Raw genomic sequence first — 23,634 nt, forward strand, 5'->3', positions numbered from 1 at the left:
CTTTTATTCAATTACAGTAAATTTTTCTTTTGGAAGTTTGAGGAAAATGCAAAGGTACCACAAGGACGCCTGTGTCTACCACGTAGCTTAGGATGGCAACACAAGTGCAGGTTGAGGCCTTGTGGGCCTGTCTCAGGTCCTGTTCCCCCTTCGTCTTCCTGTCCTGAAATTGGCATTTTCGTTCCCATGCTTATCTTTCTACTTTGTATCACCACTGAGTGTATCCCTAAGCCATGTAAATGTTTCTGAATCCTTAAATTCTAACGTACTACACTCATATGATTCCCAGATTGATGCCTTTGTATTTTTTTTTCCCCATCAGCACATCTCATGTGGTTTGCTTGTCAGAAAAGAATCATACTTGGGAGTATCACTTTCAAATGTTGGAATGTGGCATTTACAGCGTATGTCAGCCATAGATGGTGTGGGTTGATGGGTATGTTATACGGATATACTTACGGTTGGAAAAGTGTATTCATTTAGCCAACTTTTTGGTAACTTAGGATTTCTTCCATAGATGACATTCATTTCTTCAGTCTTACAACTTAAACTTATACCTGATACTGAGGAAATTTAAACATTTTACCCTCGCTACTTCCTTACTGTCAGCCCACCTGCCTTCCCTTCCTCCCTCTCTCCTCACCCCACTTCCTTCGCCCTCTGCAATAGCCCTCACCACCTTCAGACATTCTATATAACTTATTTATCCTGGTTTTCATTTATTTTCTCTCTGTGTCATCATAAAGTGCAAGCTCCACAGGTCAGGGATCACTTTATTCATTAATATATCCCAAGGACCACAGACAGTGCATGGTACCCAGCAGGTTCTTTGTAAATATTTGTTAAATCAAAGAGTTGTAAAGCTACAATGGCTCTTAGAAGTGATCTTGTCAAGTCTTCATGGTTTGTTGATGACACATCTGGTATAATGGATTCGTTTATATCTTTTATGTTAGTCAAACCTCCTCTCATCCTTAACAATAAAATCAGACATTTTTCTCTCCACGCCATGCAAGAACGTAAGAGATCATACACACCATGGTTCCCAAATCACCAAGAACAGAGAGCATGCAGATGAACATTTTATAAAGTAAAAGTGTTCCTTCTAAAACCTCACCATTTTAGGCTTTGAGAATTGCAGTACAGGGATGCTTTTATTTGTGAAATTTATTCTTTTCAAAATCACAGCCATGTCTAATGGAAAAAATCATATCTAAGAGGAGGCCATCCATTGTACTGGAAACAGCATGGGCTTTTAGTCAGTTTGGAGTCCAAGGGCCACTAGGTGTGAGTCAAGAATTACATGGCTTATTTATCTTCTCTGAGCCTCTATTTTCTTGTCTATAAAATGGGGATAACAACTTCCTCTTTCAACTATCTATTGCCATATAACCAACCACTCCAAAACTTAGTGGCTTAAAATAATAGTTTGTTCTTTTTCATAATGATGGGACATTTCTAAGTGTTTTGTATAGTTTCAGCTAGAGTCCTGAGGCTGCTAAGTTACACAAGTGGCAGCCGGCTAGCTTGGAGCTCAGCTGGGGTTGGGGCTAGTGGGGTAGGCTGGGTCCTATGGCATAGCTGCTATGGGCTTCCTCAGACCATATTGTAGGGCTCTAAGAAGGTGAAAGTTAGTTCTGAGAGCAAAGTGAGAAGCCCAGCCTTTGAAGTTATAGTACATAAATTTAACCATAGTGTGTTTGTTAAAATTAGGGTGCAGGCCAGACTCAATGGCAGGGAAAATAGATGCTACCTCTGGGGGACGTGGCAGAGATGTTTTAACCATCTTTTATCCACTACACTTACATTATATAGTTGTGGCGAAAATTAAATGAGATAATATTTATAATAATATAATTTAAAAAATAAATAATTAAAGCAGACTTAAGTGCTAGTCTTCCTCCTTTTCTGATTTCTGCTTTTAAACTTCTGAGACACATATTCCGGGTTTTATGAAAGTGATTATTTTAGTTAGGCATTTTAGATGGAGAAGGATGTCATATTTATTCACTTACCTCAAGAGAAGGGAAGGAAATAGTCGAGTTTGGGAATGGCTGGTTGAGGACCTAAGCTGCCTTGGGAGCACCTGAGATCTCTGATCTGCTTTGTGAGTCTCCTTATTTGTCTGTCTTTACTGACTGGTCTCCTCTGCTGAGGAGCAGAGCATCCTTCCTTCTAAATAGGATTTGTATTTCATCCTGTGCCCACGCTGTATGCAGTCCTAGACTCAGGGCGTGCCTCCAGTGGGGATGATTTTAGCATTTCCCCATCATTGAGAAGAGAGGTGTTCTGATCATCTATTGCTGTGTAACAAATCATCCGAAAACTTAGTTGCTGCAGACAGCACCATATTATTATCACCTGTCTGTGGATTGCCTGGGCTCAACTGGGAAGTTTTCATTTGGGATCTTATATGGTGACAGCATATGGCAGCTGGAGCAGAGTCATCTGAAGGTTCAGTGGGATAGGTGTCCAAGATGGCTCATTCTGTGGCTGGCTGTCACACTGGCTGTCTGCTGTGAGCAGCTGGCACTGTTGTCCAGGGCACCAACTGAGACTTTTCTGCATAGCTTGGACTTTTCACACATTGGCAGCTTTATTCTGAGAAGGAGCCTTCTGAGAGCAGGCATCTTAAGAGTTGTAGGCAAAGCTGCAAGTCTTATAACCTAAGTTTGAATGTCACTTCTGTTGCATTCTTTGGTCAGACAAGCCAGCTGGGACTGCCCAGATTCAAGAGGAGAGAAATTAGACTCTACCTCTTAATAGGAATAGTGACAAAGGGTCTTTCAACTACCACTGGGGGATTCAGTAAACAGTATTGTGTAGATCTCATAGGTGGTCTGAGGGTCTGTTGCTGATCCTAGAACCCATTCCTGCTCCTGGTTGCTTGTGGTTGCAAGCAACAGAAACTCATTAAAGTAGCAATGACTAGATTGAAGCTTTGCCTTAAGGGTATCCACAAATAAAATTAAAGGGCCTTGAGAATTGAGACGGAGCTAGGGATTGGCTGCCCCTTCCAATCTTTGAGTTGGCCTCTGGGTCTCTATCACAGTGACTTTGCACCTCTCTGAGCATCTTTTGACTCTGCTGATCCATGTTTCCCTTCCTCAGGGTGCTGACTTCCTCAAAATCCCCTTCATACTCCTGCTGGCCACCTGGCCCCTCTCTCAACAACAAGACCTTTCAGCCTCAGCCTCAGATAATTAATGCAAGGTGCTCAGTTTTGCTTTCCTTTTAATAATTGAAAGAGGAAAGTTGATCGGCAAACCTCATTTTTGTGTGCCAGGACTTAGCACAGCCTTGAGTCACAATCCCACGTAGCTATTAATGACTTTGCTTAACATTTCCATTTATTTCAACCATCTACAAATGCCTTCAACCCCTTGTACTATTTTGTTTTTAGCTCTGAATTTAGCTCTGGTTTGGTTTTAGCTCTGAATACTTTCATCATAAAATATACTCAGAGCCAGATTCCTGATAATTGAGCTCGAAATCCCTTGAGATTTCAGACCCAATCATATCAAACCAGGAAGAAAATCTCCTCCTGTAATGAACACATATGTTGTGGCAATCAGAGCTGGTGGGGTGGATTACTTAAAGTGGATTTAATAATTCTTACTTTTGTGATCTTTCTCTTCCCAGGATTTCCTGTGGAAACAGAGCCTCACAACGTAGTTTTCTTAAGGCACCAGTTTTGTGTCACCGTGCAAGTCCCTGCATACATATTTTACTTACAAATACAGGATGATGTGAGACTCAGTCATTAAGTTGAATTTCTCTGAAGTCACTCCTGTGTCACATGCCAAGTAATCAAGATACATTATACATTATAATGAGGCTATAGAAATGAAGTTGTTATTTTTCAATGTTTATATACTTATAATCCATTTGTAGTTTCATTAAAATCCAGCAGTTAGTTACATTGTTCTTAAATTTTATTACTGTTATTATTTGGAATATGCTCTGAGAGAATTTTTTGCATACTCTGCAAAATGAAAGACTATATTAAAGATTTTCTTAATTTATACTTATTCTTTACTTTTGTCCTCCAACTCCTAGACTCAAAGGCTTAGGGTCTGTATCAGGTATTGCATAAGATCTGCCGTTTGTCAAATATGGTCACTGCTTTGCCACTGAGGAAGCTCTTTCTTTATAACTTTGTGCTGACAACTAATTGCATTTCAGTGAGTTAACAGTTGGGTAAACACTGAACTGAGACATCTGTATACTCAGAGGACGGGGCCTATGTCTTGCTGGTACAGTTCTGGGCCTAGCACTGTGCCTAATATGTGGAAAACATTTAAAACCTATCTATTGAATGAATAGATGCTTGGCTAGAAGGTGTTAGGGATGAGGGTAGTTGTGGAATTAGCAAGGAAGGGGAGTAACTTTATGTGCTATGTTACTATTAACTTAGAGATAGCTGGCTGATGAAGAGGCATTAACTCGAGGGATTAGTGGGGAGGAGAGGTGACGGAATTGACAGGCTTTAGGGATCATAGCTGTAACCCCTCTTGAATACCCACATATCAAGGATGTTTCATAAGAAAGTATTCCATGATCACTCAGTAGTAGCACCAACCTCTAAAAAAAAACCAAAACCCCATTTATTTTTTTGGTGTCTAAGAATAGCATAAACAGCCCCATATGTATTCATCACCTTAAGAATAGGATGAGATAAACAGTGTGGGGCATTTGGTATAGCTTATTTAAGATGGTTTGTATTTTAAGTAGAAAAGATATTGAATGGTTAATATGTGAAATGATCATGACATAATCATGAAGGATTCGTATAAAAAAAGGAGTCAGTGAGTAGCAAAACATACTAATCGTGGCCATATCGAAGTTTGGAGATTTCAAAATAGCTAAGGAGGCATCAGTTCCATCACAGCTCACGCAGAAAGTCTTCCAGGGGTGGGGCTCGCTAAGGCGTAGGCCTGGGCTGGAGTTCTGCCTGCCTGCTCCCATGAGAAGCTCTTTTTCCAGATGACTTCTACTTGGACTGAAGGCAAAAATAAAAGAAACAGCTGATGGCGCTAAGGGTTCATGGGTGCTAGAGATTGAATGTGTATCTCCTCCCATGCTTCATATGTTTAAACCTAATTCCCAGATTGATGGTATTAAGAGGTTGGGCCTTTGGGAGGTGCTTAGGTTCTGAGGATTGAGTCTTTATGACTGGGATTTATGCCCTTATAAAAGGGACCCCAGAGAGCTCTCTCACCCATGCCCTCCACTCACCATGTGAGGACTCAGCGAGAAGGTGGCACCTGTGAGCTAGGAAGCCAGCCCTCACTAGATCCCAACCAAGCCCCCTGATCTCCACCTTCCAGCCTCCAGAAGTCGGTGTGCTTTGTTGTAGCAGCCCAAACAGACTGAGACAATTAAGGATAGGCCAAGGGCTGCCATTTGTGGCTAAGAAATGTCGTCTTACCAGAGGAAAGTCCAACTCATGCTGGCCACTCAGCCAGCTAGGTATCTCTTTTCTCTTCTCCCTTTCCCCTCTTTGAAAAAGTCTCAAAGTTTTTTGACTCAACACGGTTCAGACATGGGGCCATCCTTCTGGATTTCTAATGTCTAGGCAGGAGTTTGTTATGATGTGAAAATCTGAAGAAAGATTGGGTCAGAGCTTTCATACAGTTCAGGTACATTAGACATTGAAGGTCTGTAAATCATTTAATGGTTCTGGTAGTAGTAGTCAAAATAGACATGTATAACAAGCAGACCCCAAATGTTAACATATTTGACAGGCCTGAACTTAATTGCTTTTTAATGTCAGTCAAATAGATTCCACTTTGGTTTCTTGGCCAGGCTTCTGTAAGCCTATTAAAACCCCATGAAGCTGAAAATATGAAACTTACTGTTTGTAAAACATGTAAACAGAACAGCCTTTTACTGCCTTACCATATGCTTAAGAAATTATGATTCGGACATTTCAGTTTGGTATCTGTCTCAGAAACAATTAAATGGTAAGAGTCTGTTTTATTATTTTTTCAAAGTTAATAATCTAGTTACAGATTTTTTACTTAAGAACTTGATTTATATGCCAAATCAAAGGAGAAAAATCCTATATGTTGCTTTATGCTTAGAGACGGGGGTTTAGTTGGGCAGTCCAGCCTGGTGTATTAGTTTGCTGGGGCTCCCAGAACAAAATACACAGACTAGGTAACTTAAATAACAGAAATGTATTTTCTCTTGGCCAGTCGTGGTGCCTCACACCTGTAATCCTAGCACTCTGGAAGGCTGAGGCGGGTGGATTGCCTGAGCTCAGGAGTTTGAGATCAGCCTGAGCAAGAGCAAGATCCATCTCTACTAAAAGTAGATAAAATAGCCAGTGTTGTGATGGGTACCTGTATTCCCAGCTACTCAGGAGGCTGAGACAGAGGATCACTTGAGCCCAAGAGTTTGAGGTTGCCGTGAGTGGTGACTCTGGGACACTCAACCCCAGGTGACTGAATGAGACTCTGTCTTAAAAAAAAAAATTCATATATATGTATGTATGTATGTATTTTCTCACAGTGCCAGGGAGTAGAAGTCCAAGATCGAGATGGTAGCAGGCTTGGTTTCTTCAGCGGCGTCCTGCTCCTGACTTGCAGTGGGCTGCTTTTACATGGTCTCATGCAGTGGTCAGCCCTCGGTCTCTCTGTTCTGTGTCCTAGTCTCCTCTTGTAAGGACACCAGTTGTATTGAATGAAGAACACCAGCCATCTGACTCTTACTTTCCCTTAATTACCTCGTTAAAGACCCTGTCTCTTCAACATATGAATTTTTGAGAGACACAGTTCAGCCTCTCTTCAGACACATGGTTTTAAGTCAAGGTTCTCTCAACCTTAGGACTCAAGTTCTGACAGTAGGGTGGTGATAACATGTCTTGTGAAAGCACTGGAACCAACACACATTTTCCTCCCAGCTGGATAGAGTCAGTGGCCTCCCAGCCCCATGTGTGCCAGCTTGTCTGTGTGGTTGCTCAGTGCCTGTCCTCAGTACTTGTGAACAGGTGTGAACGCCAGGTAATTGCTATTGGGCACTATATTTTAATGTCATCCATCCACTGCTATCTGCTGAATATCTGTTTTGTATCTATTAGCTTATGTGTATTTCTATATAAAACTTACGGTATGTGCAAATTATTTTCATGTCTCCATTTAACACTGAGTTAGAGTAATTGGAAAATCTCGAAGCTAAGATTTCTTAAGAAATCTTATTTTCTAATTTACTCATATATCAAGTACTGTCATCACTTGTGTATTCATCTTAATGTTACGTAAATCACTAGACATTTACCAATATAGACGCTATTGTAGATACAAACTTGTTTATATGCAGATAATCAAAATAATATATTTGGGTTTTAGTTTGAAAAAGTTATATTCTATAACTTCATATTAATCTATTTTTGACACATGTAAGCACACATATTAGAATGTCAGTGTGCAATTAGATATTCTTAGCACATGTCATTTGTGAAAAGCACTTTGAATCTAAGTACGTTCAATTGAGCATAATTAAAATATCAAGATACATATTCTTCATATACATTTTGCCACTTAATTTTTTAAGTAGCTGTAAGTATCTACCATGCGAATTCAAATTAAAGGAAGGTGATTAAATTACAGTTATATTTAATGCTTTTAGTGTAAAATATAGCAGAAATTACCCTATGTTAAAAAAATATACTCCATGTTTTCAGTGGACAGCAAACTGAAGACGGGCTTTCTTTCTTTCTTTCTTTTTTTTTTTGGCTAGGCTATTAATATCCTCTGAGTATTCTTTAGAGTGTTGACTAAAATCGTTTGGGGGGATAAATGATAAGAAAGCATGCTTTTTCACCTTGTAAATTCTTTTGACTTAACTCCCCCAGTTCCAAGAAAGACTGTTCAGGGGTATTATCTCAGCTAGTAAAGAAATGTTGGAGAAAGGCTTGTTTTGTTCATAAAGATGAAAGAAAATGGATCATAGGGAAATATGAACTGGAGCTTCTGAAGCAGTTCTTTAAATAATGTATATAGGATGCTGTTATTTCCTACAGTTAGGATAATGAACAGACAGACTTGGCAAGCCATTGCTAAGGCACGCATAACTGTAAAATTGACTCGTCCACAAATGTTGAACAGAAAGTGTGTTACCATTTTAGTGAATGTCACTGTTCTCGGAATACTTAGAGAAAATGAGACAGTACCTTAGAAATTTGGCTTATATTCCCTTTCTAAATATTTGATTTCTTGAAATTCTGTTTTTATAAAAGAAACGGCTATCTTACTTTGCGTCGTAAAGTTTCCTATGCAGAATCAGAAGTGTCAAAAATGAAGTAAATCATGGTAGAATGTGGCAAAATGAATTTGGCAAAATTGTGAGGAAGAGAAGAAATCAAGGTTACTGAAGCATCTGAGCGCAGAGCAGAAAAAGCTGTGATAGGAACCACATCTCAGGTTCTTGGCAGACTCTATCTAGCCCGTTTCAGAGAGGGTGTATTAGAAGAAAAAAACTATAATTTACTTTGAGCCAGGAGGACCATATCTTGTGTAAAATTAGAGCATTTGGAAATAATGATGCTTTGTGTCGATAGAGCTGTTCGTTTGAGAAGCTTGGTGCGTGGGCTTCATGCTGACATAGTTGTGGCTTCCACAGTCCTGTTTTCCTTTCTGGTTGCTCTCAGCCCTCCTGGATGCAAAGGTGAATTTATGAAGATCATGGACTTCAGGCAGGAATCACAACAGCTGGAGCTGGAGATATGTACTCTCATTTGTATTGGTAGACGCACGAGGCATTCATTGTCCTGTCTTAAACCACACTGCTATATGTAGGTAAAACCTACACCAGTGTACTTATTTTGCAGTCCCATTTGAATAAAATTGAAATTGTCACCAGTTACACATTTTTTGAGTATAAACTATTTCCTAAGGATTCAGGTTTGGCATGATTTGGGAATTTTACTGCCTACTGGCCTGGCTTCCTCATGATTTATTGACTAATCCACAAAGAAAAATTTGATGTATTTGATAAAAGTCTATTATAGTATACCTAGAAAAACATCTTCCTTCCATGTACTTTAATGTGTCTGAATAATTTATTTATATCTCTTAGAGGCTATCCAAGTCATAAGAATTCTAGTCCATGTGATCAAATTAACCAAAATTTCAGGCAGATACTCTGTTCAAACAAGAAAGAAAAAAACAAAAATGAATGTTTTCAAGCAGAGGCTTTTTCACAATAGGCAAATCAGTGTAATGTTTCTGAGGTTGAGTTAGAAATCAGGCAAGTCTGGGTTCACATTCTGTCACTGCTTTGAACAGAATTCTTTGCTTCCATTTCATCTCCAGAACGATAGGAGTAAGATAGCCCATGTCAGCATGATGGGGGATGAAGGAGATGATAACATCTGTGGCGAGATTAGGACAGTACCCCTGCCAAATCAAAGGTGCTTGGCCCGCGTCTGGCTCTGGCTTCTCCAGGAGAGTAAAGGAGGGAAGAAGAGAAAGGGTTTGCCTACTGTAGTCACTTGAAGACTTACAGCTATATCTTCTTTCTGTTGACACTGGTGGATAATTTATTCTTTAAAAAGTGTGCTTCGAGACCAGGTACGGTGGCTCACACCTGTAATCCTAGCACTCTAGGAGGCCTAGGTGAGTGGATTGCTTGAGCTCAGGAGTTCTAGACCGGCCTGAGCAAGAGTGAGACCCCTGTCTCTACTAAAAATAGAAAAACCAGCTGGACATTTTGATGGGTGCCTGTAGTCCCAGCTATTCAGGAGGCTGAGGCAAGAGGATTGCTTGAGCCCAGGAGTTTGAGGTTGCTGTGAGCTTTGAAGCCACAGCCCTCTCCCTAGGGCAACAGAGTGAGACTGTATCTCAAAAAAAAAGTGAGCTTCCAGATCTCTACCCCTACCTATTAGTTGGGAAAGCACATCCTTCTAGAAAGGGATCTGGAGGACAGGCTTGTGTGTAGTGCACATTGTTAGAGGGACTAGAAATAATCAGTGCCAGATAACCATGAGCAGAACCACATGCTAGGAGAAGGGCTACAGCCTCCAGATCTCATAAAGATCATAAGGACTGGAATAGCTAGTGCATAGGAAAATGAAAGAAAGAAAGAAAGGAGGAGGAGAGGCACCCTGGGAGGAAGAGACGCGGTTAGATAGGACCTCTTGCTCAACTATGTACTCTATAAATCAGGAGGAAAAAGATGAGAACTGTGGGAAGCAAGAATTGGTAGAAGCTGGAGACTGTCCCAGAAGGACTGATGAATTGGACTCCTTCACAGTTTACGGGGTTGATGCTGAAACACATCAAAACTGATCCCCTAGCCATCCTCTTTGAAAGGAAAAGACCAGCAACCACAGTGACTCGTTAGGATATTGCCAGATACGTGAGTGGGGCAGAGGGACTCCAGCTGCAGATAGAAGGGCGTCCGTTCTACCGACAGCATTTCCTGTACACCTTTGAGGTACTCAGTGACCCTGAGGATGTGGAGCTCCTAATTTATCTAATCTGCTGAGCTTTAAAAATCTGGGACACTTTATAAATGTTTGGGAATGTGTGCTGACACAAGATTGTCTTCATGACTCTGTTCATGATATTCGTGATAAGGGGATTGCTTTGGATTTTAAATTATGGTAAAAATTGATACTTTAAAAATATTTGACTGTTATGGGAAAACTGACATTTTTACAGTGTTTGCATTTTTAATTAATTTGCAGGCAAATTGATGTTTTTATAACCTTGTATCTCCTTGTCTAGCAACAATAATTTTTTCTCTAATATTCAAATCCTTATGTCCCTTAAAAGCATCCATATTTTTCTTCATTCTGATCATGTTCTTCTTGGGTTCCTGGTAATAGCCTGGGTGAGAATCCACATGGCACTGAACATAATCATTCCTCCTCTTCAGAGGTGTGCGCACACAGGAGGTTCTTAAGAGAGAGCCCAGTCTGTCTGGTTTGAGTTGAGGAACAGAATGTATCAGCCCCTGCCTGTGGACTCGCCTTTAGAGTGATCAGCTGCTTTATCTTTTCATATGCGCTGCCGATGAGACTAACTTTACCCTGACTTCATAGAGAGAGCCAGATTATTATTTTTCTATTGATCCTAAGGGAGTCTTTTCTTATCATTTTGGTTTGTGCATCACAATTTAGTCATCTCTCCTTGTCCCAAATCCTGTGGCATTTAATTGTTTTCTTTCAAAGCATAAGTGAAGACAACCACCATTTGTCAGCTTCTGCTCAGTCACAAATTTATCGCGACAGGATGTGTCGCTAAAGTCAATCCAGAGGCTTCGCACACTCTGCCCTCCTCCTCCACCTCGTCCTCCTCTGCTCAGACTTGGTGCTGTGTGCTGAGGCGTGGCTTAGTTATACTGAGCTCTGTTGTATTTCTTCACTCTCTCTTCCCCTAGATCTCTTCTCCTTAATTGCCCTAAATAAGTTTTCAATATGCCTTGCTTGCTGTCATAAACGACTATCATTTTCTCATTTTCCCTAACTCTAAAAATGTACACCACACAAGATCTAATTATTGTCGAAGCCTCAACGGGGCTTCAATCTAGGTTCAGTTATTCATCGCACAGAGATGCAGTGTTTGCGACCAAGAGGATTGCCCAGGAAGCAGGGCATTGTTAATGTGAAGGACTGCGTCCAGTCCATCCCTAGGGTTTTTAAAAGGGAGGGCCATGTGCCTTGGGGCAAGTTGTGGTATAACCAACAAGAGGCTTTGTGTGTTGGGGGCAGGTTGTGAGGGATAGTGAATTTTGGGCTCAGAAAGTCATTCCAGGGGCCTTTAGAATCTCAGCTCCTTTATCTTGTGGAAAATCTACCATTTCTGGGAAACAACTCCAAAGGTTACATAATTAAGGGAGAGGATTATATGGGGGTCATTAAAATTTTGTTCAGTGCGGGGCCAGTTACATAATTCCCCAGCACCCTCTTTCCAATCCCTGTCACATGAGCTGGACTTGTCTCCCTGTGTCAGTAGGCATTGTTGGCCGTGTCCCCTTCTCCCTGCGGGAGCCCCTTTCTTGACTTCTGTGCCTGGATTGCTGTACCACTGGTGTACAATAGAGCTTTCTGGTCACTTCTTAAGTCTCTCATCCCTCTTGGTTTTTCTTCCTCCTCTTCCCAGTTCCCACAGGCACCTGCCTTCAGTTCTATGTGTGGACGGACGCCCTTGTCTGTGTTTTCGTCCTTAACTCCCAGCTCGCCCTCCCACTGCCTTCTCAACGAGTCATTCCTCTTCATAACCCTTTGTTCCTCTTACACACATGCAAAAACTAGGGGCCTTTCTGTGAGCTTACCCACTCCTCCCCCCCCCCCATTTTATGTCCAAATCCTATTGGTCCTTTTTCCCACCCTCACCTCAGCACTGTGTCATTCTAGTTCTGGCCTTTGATCTCTCACCTGGTCTGCTAACACCGGAGTTGTTATCCTTACCTGAAAGCTCTCCCTCCTCTCTGCTGCCTGGTGTCTTCCTAAGACATAGATAATAGCTCTACAGCTCCTAAACTATACTTACCAGCTCTCTCTGCTATGCGCTGGCACACACCACCTCCAGAATTCAGCCCCATTTTTCAAGAGTGTCCTGAACCTTCCAGGATTTGGCCCCAGAAGTCTTGTTTCAACCCCCTTCTTTCATGCTCTTCCTATGCCACTGAAAAAGGAAGAAGGTTCCTTCATGGTGCCATGATGGGGAGTGTGAGTGGGTGCTTAGGCCCTGGTGTCCAGCAAGTCCACCTTTAAATCCAAGCTCCACCTTCTTGGCTGTGTGACTCCATGCCAGTTAAATACACTCCTTTACTTTCTTTGGCCTCCGTCTGTTCACATATAAGGATAATGTTATTACTTAGCTGACGATGTTATGAAGAACCAAAAAAACTTTTTTTATAAAACTCTGGGTATAATCTCTGGTACATAGTAAGCACTCAGTAAATGCTGGTAGATGATGTCAATCTCATGGTAATTACCATCCCTATTAAAATTCCACTTGACAGAGTCGTGTGGGGTTTATCACTGTCCCACCCTAGTCTCTGTGCCTGTGTATCGTTCTCAGACTGGACTACTGAGATCCTAGTCACACTCCGTCCCCTGTCCGCATCTGACCTTACATGTCTCACCGCCTGCCAGAACGTCCCAGCCAGGATGAATCCTGCCCTCCTTTGAGCTGCCATATTGATCTGTCTTGTCCTTAGCACTTATCATGTGTTATTATTTTTTCTTATGTGCCATTTTTTGTCATTGTGAGGCATACCATTATTGAACTCGCAGGAAACGTGTAGAGATGTTCGTGTTCCCTCTATAAATAGAATCTGCCACCCTGAGTCTGTTTTCTGAATGTGTAGCCCTGGATAAATTGCTATATTTGTATTCTAGGCCACCAAAACACCACAGACTGTGGCTTAATCAACAGAAGTTATTTATTTTTCTTTTTCACATTTTAGGAGGCCAGAAGTCCAAGATCGAGGTGTTGCCAGGGCTGGTTTTTCTGAAGTCTCCTTCCTTGGCTTACAATGGGCCACCTTTTCCTGGTGTCCTGAGATGGTTTCCTTCCTGTGTCCTAACACAACTGTGTCATAATTTTCTCTTCTTATAAGAATGCTAGTTAGATTGGCTTAATGCCCTCCCTAAAATCTAATCTTACCTTAAATCCCCTTTTAAAAGCTCTATCTCCAAATGTAGTCACATACTTGGGGGTACTTGGGAACACAGTTCAGCCCATAAAAGTTGCTTTAATCTCTGTGTGTAAAATCTAGAAAGAGCATCTCCTGAGTGGACTAAAGACAGATAATACCTGCAAAATAGTCCCTAAGAGCCCGTAATGGTTACTTGATGAATATTTTTACCCCTACCCTTACTTCAAGCTCCTGGAGAACAGGAATACTTCCTGATTCATCTGTATCCTTATAGTTCGGAAGCCAAACTCAGAACGTGGTTGCTTGTAAATATTTGGTGAATAAATATGTAAATGAAAGGTCAAGTAGCAGAAGTGAGTTTGTAATAGTTGTGTGCATGTCTCCTTTAGATGGATTCAAATACTAGATAGTAACTAAGATTTCAGAACAAAGACTATCCCAGGAAACGTGTAGAGATGTTCGTGTTCCCTCTATAAATAGAACCTGCCACCCTGAGCCAGTTCAATTTGGGAAATCTGCCTGTGTCCTACTTGCCACAGACTCCAAAGAGTCACATGGAAATGGTTTGCAACAAAATTGCACACACAAGAAAACCAGTATCTTCACACAGCCAGAGCTCTCAAGTGATGAGGGACACAAAGACATTGGGCACAATAGGTGTTCCTGTCCGTTGTCTGTAGATTCGGCTATCTTTGATCTCTGCAAAGGAAGACATGGTCCAAGGTGCTGTGAATGGATAATAGGGCAGGAGTCAGAAGCACAGCAGGCAGTGTGCCGCGCAGGGCTCAGGTCGTGGTGATGCCCAGACCCTGCCATCAGATGATAAGCATCTTCCCTTGGTGCCTTGGAGTCTCTCATTTCCTTCCAGCTTGACGTCAAAGGGCCCGTTTTATCTTCATCACCTTTATAATGCGCTACTTTGAGTCTGTAAATTCTTTCTGTGTTCACCAGAGCTCAGACTCCAACCCCGGGAATCTTTCTCGGCAGTTATTTTTTTCTTGGTTTCACTATACCCACTATACTCTTTCTTTCCAATGCATCCAATGGAGTGGGTTTGATTCTTGCATCGTCCTTAGCGATGAGAATCCACTTTGCTATTTGAAAGGAATTGTTATCTATAGATTGGCTTGGAGTCAAGAATTAAGGAAAAGTTCTTATTGTATGTAATGATAACTTTTGCAGATATTATTAAAGATATGAGATAATAAAGCAAAAAGTCTGTACCTAAGAATTGTACCCTTTAATAATGGCACCACTTGGATATGTAGAAAAATTGTGTTGTGAAATCAGATACAAAACATGTACGAGTTACTTTCTGGGCTGGGCACAGTGGCTCAGGCCTGTAATCCTAGCACTGTGGGAGGCAGAGGCAGAGAATCTTTGGATCTTAGGAGTTTGATAGCAAGAGTGATACCCAGTCTCTACTAAAAATAGAAAAATTAGCTGGGCTTAGTGAGCCCAGGAGTTTGAGGGTACAGTGAACTATGAGGCCAGTACTGCGGTCTAGCCCAGGTGACAGAACAGGACTCTGTCAAAAAAAAAAAAGAGTTACTCTCTGAAATAATACAGAGGGCTGGGATTAAACCTTACAGGTTGAAGGAAGCCTATTAAACTGATTCTTAGAATTGACAGGGCTTCTAGAGATGGTATAGTGCAGGGATTCTTACCCCCACTGCACATAAGAATCTCACAGGGAAATTTTTAACAAGGGCAGATGCAGAAATTCTTACTCATTTGTCTCTCTGGAGCGGGGTCCAGAGGTCATTCACTGCCTTCCATTATGACCAGTGACAGTAATGAGAAGGAAGAAGCAACACGTCTGGGGCAGCAGCTGTCTGGAGCCCCGTGCCTGCTGCTGCCCATACTCCGTCCCTTTGATCTGCACAGTCAGCGAGATGGTTTGGCAAACAGGAGAAATGCAGTTCCGTCTCACACGGGATGTTCAGCGGCCCCCGCCTGCCTCCTCGTTCTCCAAGGGGATTGGTGTTTTCTGATTACTTCCCATTTTACCCCGGTCAAGCTGGTCTTACTCCTTTTTGAGCTTTGAAAAATCAGCCCTCAGCCTAACTCCAATCCAGTGCATCTTTTTCTGCAATTCTGCCTCTCATAAGACAGTCTTTACATCTTTAACTTGTATTCATTTTTGAAAATCTCTTTGTGTCGTTTCATATGAAGACAGCTCTGGTCCAGAAGTTCAGTGAGAATCTTTACATGGTTACCAGGCTAGAGCCGATTCACCTCATCATTCTGTGAGCCGTAAACAGCTCCCTCTATGGCACACAGCAGACAGTTCTTCCTGTACATTGAAGGTCACGGCAGTGGACGCACAGGCCCAGCTGCTCTGAGCGGTAGAGCAGGGAGCAGAAAGACACACCAGCCTCTAGGTGGGTCATCCGGCCCTTGGCTTCCTACCATCCAAGGCCCTTTCTTAGAAAAACAATCTGCCTTACAGAGTTAGTAAATGAAGATTTTTCTTTAATTTGTTTTGGGAACATTGTTACATGTTTTAGATAAATTGTGTACAAATATGTATTTTTTTTTTCTTGAGACAGAGTCTCACTCACTCTGTCACTGTGGGTAGAGTGCCATGGCATCATAACTCACAGCAACCTCAAATCCTTGGGTTTAAGAAATCCTCCTGCCTCAGCCTTCCATGGGGGTGGCATGAGCTACCAACCCCAGCTAATTTTTTTATTTTTAGTAGAAATGGGGTCGCACTTTTGCTCAGACTGGTCTTGAACTCCTGAGCTCAAGCAGTACCCCTATGTTGACCTCCCAGAGTGCTAGGATTACAGGCATGAGCCAACACACCTGGACCAAGTATTTACTTTTTATAGAAGTAACACAGGTAGGTATAGGGAAATATTAAAAATGTAGCTAAAAAGTGAAAAAAATAAATTCTTTATAATCCTATCACCTCAAAAGCACCACTGTTATATACTTTTTCTACATGGTGGCAGGGAATGGTGGGGGATATGCAAGCATTTTAAACATACTTAAGTTTTTACTTAACAGTATATATTGTACATTTTTCATAGTACTTTTATTGGCTGCATAGTATCTCAGTGCATGGACGTACACAAATTCATTTATTCCCATCCCTTACCCTTGGATATTTATATTTTTAATTTTTATTTTCAGCTATTATAAACAATATTTCAAAGACCATCCTGTAGTACCTCTAATTAATATAATATAGTTCAGATGATATAAAAAGTTTAATACATTTGTGACAAGGAATAACAAGTTGAGGTACAGCAAGAAAAAATGTAATTGCTTATAATAAATATGGGCTTAGCTTCGAAATAACTAGCTTACAATTTCCCTGATAGTGCACTTTAAAGATTTCGCTGATGATCTCAGAGAGATGGCACCCAGCCATTGCTGGAATGAAATAACACACGGTGTTCAAAGTTTAGGCCATGATTGATTTAATGTGTATTTTTGCTACTTTGACATATCTTTTATCTTATATGAAAAGAGCAATTGTTTGTATATTACAAACAATATACAGGTAATATACAGAGTGGACATAAAGTTTGTGTGCCATTTTAAATAGTTTAACATAGGAAGCTACATGCAAACTTTATGGACACCCTGTACACATACAATTATAAGACTATGTAACGCCACAAAATGATATTTGATGATCAACCTGATTTTTTAAGCAAAGAAAAAAAATAGCTTTCATCTGAGTTTACGTGTTCTCCAGCAATTTTTGAATCATGGCCAGAATCCATCATTCTAGAACCTTTGTCCTCCCCCCCACCCCTTCTTGTTATGGGAGGCAGATCTGTGTCTCTTTACTTGGATACTAGCTGCTTTTCATTTTGGCTTCAAGTCCTGTGTGGCAGTTGTTTGCACTTTGAGGAATATCTGTCATTGTAGTGTAAGGACTCTGGGGAGCCAACAGAAGTCTCGGCTTAGTCTTCGCCCTCTTTCAGCCACACTGTTAAGGAGGTAAGGCCTCTACCCATGGCTTCGTAGGCAGTACCTGTGTTTTGATTCACACTCATAATCCCTCACCCTTTAAATTGATGGGCCAAGGACTGAAACTATAGTCTCTGGAAGGCAGAAAATATCCTGAGCCTCCTTAAGAATAATCGTTCCTCCCTTCCTGGCCCACCTTACCATTTCTCTGCTTTGATCCTAAAGCTTTTATTTTTTCTCTTTAGGCAGGAGGCTCCCAGGTGATTTTTACAAATCCTTTAGAAATCGTCAAGATCCGTTTGCAAGTGGCTGGAGAAATCACCACTGGTCCCCGAGTCAGTGCACTGTCTGTCGTGCGGGACCTGGGATTCTTTGGGATCTACAAGGTAACTTTCTTTTAGTCATTTATTTAATTATTTTCTCATCACCTAAAGTAGGAACTATTGATCAGCATGAAATAAATTTTTTACATTTCTACATCTGGAGAAAGACTTTCTGCTGGAGCTTATAGGGCATCTTTATACCAAGTAGAAGGAGGTGCCCCCTTTCTGTTGTCTGTCTAAAAACCCTGTCCTTTAGAGTGACTATGTGGAGAATACAAAAAAACTAAAAATCAAACTACTTGACCCAGCAATCCCACTGCTAGGTATATAGTATATATTCAAAAGAAGGGAATTCAGTATGTGGTATAGAAAAGATATCTGCACTCCCAAAGGCTATTTGTTTATTCTCCATAGCCAAAATTTGAAATCAATCAAAGTGGTTATCAGTGGATGAATGGATTTAAAAAATGCGGTACTTAAATACAATAGAATATTATATAGACGCAAAAAAGAATGAAATCCTGCCATTTGCAACATCAGTGGAACTGGAGGACATAATGTTAAGTGAAATAACCCAAGCACAGAAAGACAAATCTCACATGTTCTTATTCTTATATGGGGCCAAAATATTGAAAACAATTGATCTTGTGGAGCCAGAGCGTAGAATGACGATTACCAGAGGCTGGGAAGGGTAGCTTGGATGGAGGGATAAAGTGGGGATGGTTAATGGGTACAAAATTATAGTTAGTTACTTAGAATGAAGAATATTTGGTAGCACAACAAAGTGACTGTAGTCCACAAGATAGGGTAGACTTTTATAAAAACTAAAAGAGTGGAATTGGAATGTTCCTAACACAAAGAAATGATGAATGCCTAAGGCGATGGAGACCCCAAGTAGCCTGATTTGATTAATTCGTATTGTATGCCTGTACCAAAACATCACATGCATCCTAAAAATGTATACAGCTGTGATACACTGTTTTTTTGTAATAATTTTTTAAAAACTGACTTATAATTACACAAATCCAGAATGACTATGATGTGAACAGCCCCCTCTAGAGCTGTTCAGCACAGCTGTTGGCAGCAGCACTGGCTGGAGCTTCAGATTTGTTATTCATGCAGAAACCTAATTCTTAGTGCTGAGTTTCATGAAGGACAGATGCAAGAGTCCCAGGGTTCCATCTGTCAGGAGACACGCTGAGTTCAACATATGGACGGAGAAGGCCGCATTAGGTCAGGAATTTATTTTCTGGTCCTATACATCTTGTCCTAACCATGTTTCCTATATAGATGAATGCCTTGTTTTGATTAACCTGAAAAGTCCTAACTATTTTTCACTTAGAAAAATGGTTTTTCAGAATGATTTCAAAACCTAACTTTTAGAGGATTCTTGAAATTTGTTATTCATACTCTTCTGCCAAACGTATAATGGAATACAGTAACCCAGCCATAAGGCCACGTCAAACGTGAGATGCTCACCATTTTTCAGTGAGAAGACATTTAAAAACAATTTTATACCACCTTGAATAAACTTTTAGTGATATAGAGAAAAAAGTCAAATGTCTACTTAAAAATTGTTCCTTTTATTTGCACAGAGATACATACAATGTATAAAATTAATGTTTTCTTTCTATATATACATCAAAAATATTTCAAATTATATGTATTTTGAATCAGCCTCATGAGGACCATTGAATCTATTTTTTGGATTGTCTGTTCATGTGCTTCTGCAGAGTACATTGCCTTCATTTGTGTTCCCATTTTGCAAGCCGAAACACTTCTGATCTTTATGTACAATATTGTTCTGGAAATGGAAATTTTTATCCCATAGACACATGACATTCTTTTTTCCTTTTCCCAATTCATCACGAATGGAGATGAATATAGCATCTTACCCTATTGCTTTTTGGAGTGAACTTTAAATGACTTGTTTTGACATTCAACATAGCATTTGTGAGGTCCCACCCTCCAGGAATACTTTTTTTACTCTTTTCTTTTTAACCTGAGTTCTGCAGGTAAGGTTGGTAAACATCCACAATTAGTTATAATTGATGTTGTTCCAGGTGAATCTGCATTCCCCAAAATGGTACTCTGTACTTTTTAAGGTCAAGTGATTGGAAGAGTACCCCACAATCTGAGACTTTGTACAAATCAAAGGTAGTGTGAAGCCCTCTTTCCTGGGATTAATTTTGTGGAGAAAACTTGCCTTATATGTAGTTTTTGGGCGTTGAGTGGTTAGGAATAAACATGCTGACTTTTTAAAGTAACTCTTAAAACGCTCAGTCTGTGATTGTGCAGCAGAACACAATGTTCCGTAGCTATTTTGCTTACCAGTTTATTACACAGCTGTAAAAGAATAAACAGTATTGTCATAAGGCATAGCATTGATCAATTTGAAGAAAAACCGTCGTCTTTCTAAATTTTTAGGCTCTTGCATCTATTATACAATGTAGCAGCATGTCATTTTGACAGGACGCCAAGCAGTCTTTCAACGGGTCGTCTGGTAGAAAGCACTTAGGTACTGTGGCAATGGCTGTTATCGACATGTCTAGCTGGATGAGATGGTAAAAACTTGTTTGCTAATACAGAAACAGACTGTTAAACTACCTGCAAATGATACAAGATTGAGACTTACTGCTTTTCATCTTCGCATTAGTTCATAATCTTAATCCCCTTTAACACTCCCTGGAAGTAGATCGTATCCTGATTTTGTAGTTAGATGAACAGAGGCTGCCAACCATGGTATCTGAGCTGAAATTGAGGCTCAGAAGTTTCTTGTTTCTACTTTTGTGCTAAAATTGCTTTCCTGAAATGAGCAGGATTGCTCAAGTTTGAGCAAGAGAGCGCTCCCATATAAAGTTAATTTAATTACTAGTGTAGTGGTTTAATCTAGTTCAGAGGCATTCCATGGGGCTCAGTGATGCCTTCCAAGCCCTTTTTGTTGGATGGGTAATTACCAAGTAAAGGCAGCAACTCTTTAAGCTTCTGAAAACTGGATTTCATTGCAAGAGAGAGTGACCTGGCAATCTCTGCCTTCCTGCTGGCCATCAGTATCAGCTACCCTCCATTCACCTTCTCTGGCTGTAACTTGGGCTCCTCTTACAGTACCACTCCTGATCCCCTTTTAGCCTCAGGCTTTGTTTCTTGTGAACCTCCCTTCTCCAGGCCTACCCCACCTCACATACACCCCTCTCCCTACCTCCCCACCTCCCCACCACATCCTTCGTTGGCCAGAAATCAACTTAGCAGGATAAGAGCCATCCTTCTAGGCACCATCACTGCTTGTGCGTTGCTGGGTGGTTTGATGTGTTTTTGTTTCAGGGTAGTGTTTCTTGTTAATAGAGCTTTTCTCCATGTTTCTATTCTGGGATGGGAAGAAAAGTGCACGTGACCGGGAGTGACCTAATAAGGTACTTTTAAACCTAGTATGTGTTCCTCCAGGTGGGTCTTTAAATAGAGAACCACTGTCCTAGTTTTAGTTGGGACTGGTAATCTTCCTTTTCCCTGCCTGGGCCCTATTGTTGTTGCTGTTAACATTATAATCAGGACCCGGAGGGGTGAGTCGTTGGCTCTATCTGTGAGTTTAGGCCTGCTGAGCTTCCCCTTGCCTAAATTGGACTTAACCAGGCTTTCTTTTTCTCCTGAATTGACTTGCAAAATACCAAACTATTCTGACTTCCTGGTAAATGGCAATTAGAATACATGCTTTAGAAGTATATTTGCAAGTGAAAAAATAAGGCAGGGGAAACAGTAAACATTTCACATTCCTAATGTTAGAAATAGTTTAGAGCAGATATAGTGAACAATGTAAACAAAGGCCCCCTCTCGAAAATGGTAACATTTAGAGATTTAGTTATAGCACTAGGGATAGGTGTTTTATTTCAGTAAAGGCAGACTAATTAATTACCTTTGAAGTTATATTTGAATATAATGCAGTTAAGGGGAAAAAAATCCATAACATACACTGCTTAACAACATATGAGGATGTATTTCCCTTTCCCTAGTTTGCTTTTGTTTTATTGCATAAGCCCCTGATGCCCCTCAAAGGATAAAATAAATCAAATAAATTTCGACATAGAAAAGAAAGTTGCATACATCTCCTTTTGAATATTACCTTTTCCACAGGAGCCATCAAAACTTTAAGAGGGGAAGAATTATACTTTAGGAATAGAGTGAAGTTTGCCATTTAACATTAATGGCAGCAGCACAGCCAATACAGGCCAAAAGATGTTTCATTAGCAAGCAGTGAAACAGGTCATGCCCCTTTTTGAGGACAAACATGGTCAGTGAAGCAATGGCAGCGAGACCCTTCAAGCATTGTTGGAAACAGTTTTCAAATTCTGTTATCATGAGTTAAAGATTGGCTCTAACCTGGAAGGTCACATAGAAATGAGGACTCTGTTTGTTGCATTCTAATCAAAGGCATTTATTTTGTACCACTGTATTTGACAGAGTATTCAAATATGTTTTTCATCTGTACATACAAATCTTGTGTTTGTGTGTTCATAAATGTGTGTGTATAAATGAATCATTGGAGCTATTGTCCATAAATTCAGAAGGCAAGTCATGATCCATCAGCACATTCTTGTTTATTCTGCTTGTTATCTCAAAGGTATTTTGTTTGATTTTTTTTATTTTTAAAATAAAATACAAGTTTATATTTTGAAAAAAATCAAGTAATTGAAAAAGGCATATAAAGGAAAGTAAAATTCTATCTTTGCCTCTTACTGGTCCATTCTCTTCAAAGGATAGCCACTGCTGAAGGTTTTACATAACCTTGAAAAATTAACAAAGCCCTTTCTACTGACATTAGTATTTCTCTCACACAGATGTTATACATATCAATATTTCAATATAGTGTGTGTGTTAACTCAAGTAGACTCTTTCTAAACATATATCTAAAAGTACTTTCCTCAGTTTATTTAATAGTTGTATAAAAATTTTCAAGTTTTTTTTTAAACTGTTTCCTATCAATGAGTATTTCTGTTGGTTCCAGGTTAGGGATATTATAAGCAACGCCGTGGTGAGCATCCGTGTGTATATTTTGGCATAATTTTGTGAATGTTTGCAGTGGGTGAATTCCTAGCAATGAAGTTGTTAGGTCAAATGGTATGTGCATTTTTTTTTTTGAGTTAATAGATTTCATCAAATTTCCTCAGTTTATCAATTTAACATATGACAGGGTTATATAAGGGCTTTTTACCACCTTGTGGGGGCAACTGGCTAAGTAAATAGACCTTTAGGATGCAACGTATATGCAGCAGAGAAGAGCTGTGTGTGGGGGGGGTGTGTACAGGGCTGTAAGAAAGGGAGAACTGGCCCACAGCAAGGAGGCCAGTGTGGGTACTTGAGGGAAGAGTCCTATCTTGATGTGCTTGCATTGCTAGAAATAATGATTTAATAAGGTTAAAACCAATTTTCAATTGTTTATTGTAAGTAAGTTAGGAATTGAATTAAGAAAATGATTGCAGGTGATGGGCAATGGGGAAAAGAGGAGAGAAGTGGATTGAGAAAACCACACTCGCCTTCAGACCACAGTAGCAACACCAGGAGCCTCAATTCTGTTGCAAAGTGCCCAGCCTGGCATTTTCTTTTTTTTTTTTTTATTAGATCATAACTGTATACATTGATATGATCATGGGGCATCATACACTCGCTTCATAGACCATTTGACACATTTTCATCACAATGGTTAACATAGCCTTTCCGGCGTTATCTCAGTTACTGTGCCAAAACATTTACATTCTACATTTACCAAGTTTCGCAA

General features: G+C 40.3%; 1 protein-coding gene across 7 annotated transcripts in view; it reads left to right on the forward strand.

Moving 5' to 3' along the window:
• SLC25A13 (solute carrier family 25 member 13) overlaps positions 1–23,634 on the forward strand; it is a 187,487-nt gene that overhangs the window by 138,361 nt on the left and 25,492 nt on the right. For all 7 annotated transcript variants that reach the window (XM_053553990.1, XM_053553991.1, XM_053553994.1 and 4 more), the window contains one exon: positions 17,790–17,930. In XM_053553990.1, coding sequence (XP_053409965.1) covers positions 17,790–17,930 — 141 coding nt within the window. The remainder of the gene's footprint in view (positions 1–17,789; positions 17,931–23,634) is intronic.

This window comes from Nycticebus coucang, chromosome 11, assembly GCF_027406575.1.
Source record: "Nycticebus coucang isolate mNycCou1 chromosome 11, mNycCou1.pri, whole genome shotgun sequence".
NCBI lineage: Eukaryota > Metazoa > Chordata > Mammalia > Primates > Lorisidae > Nycticebus > Nycticebus coucang.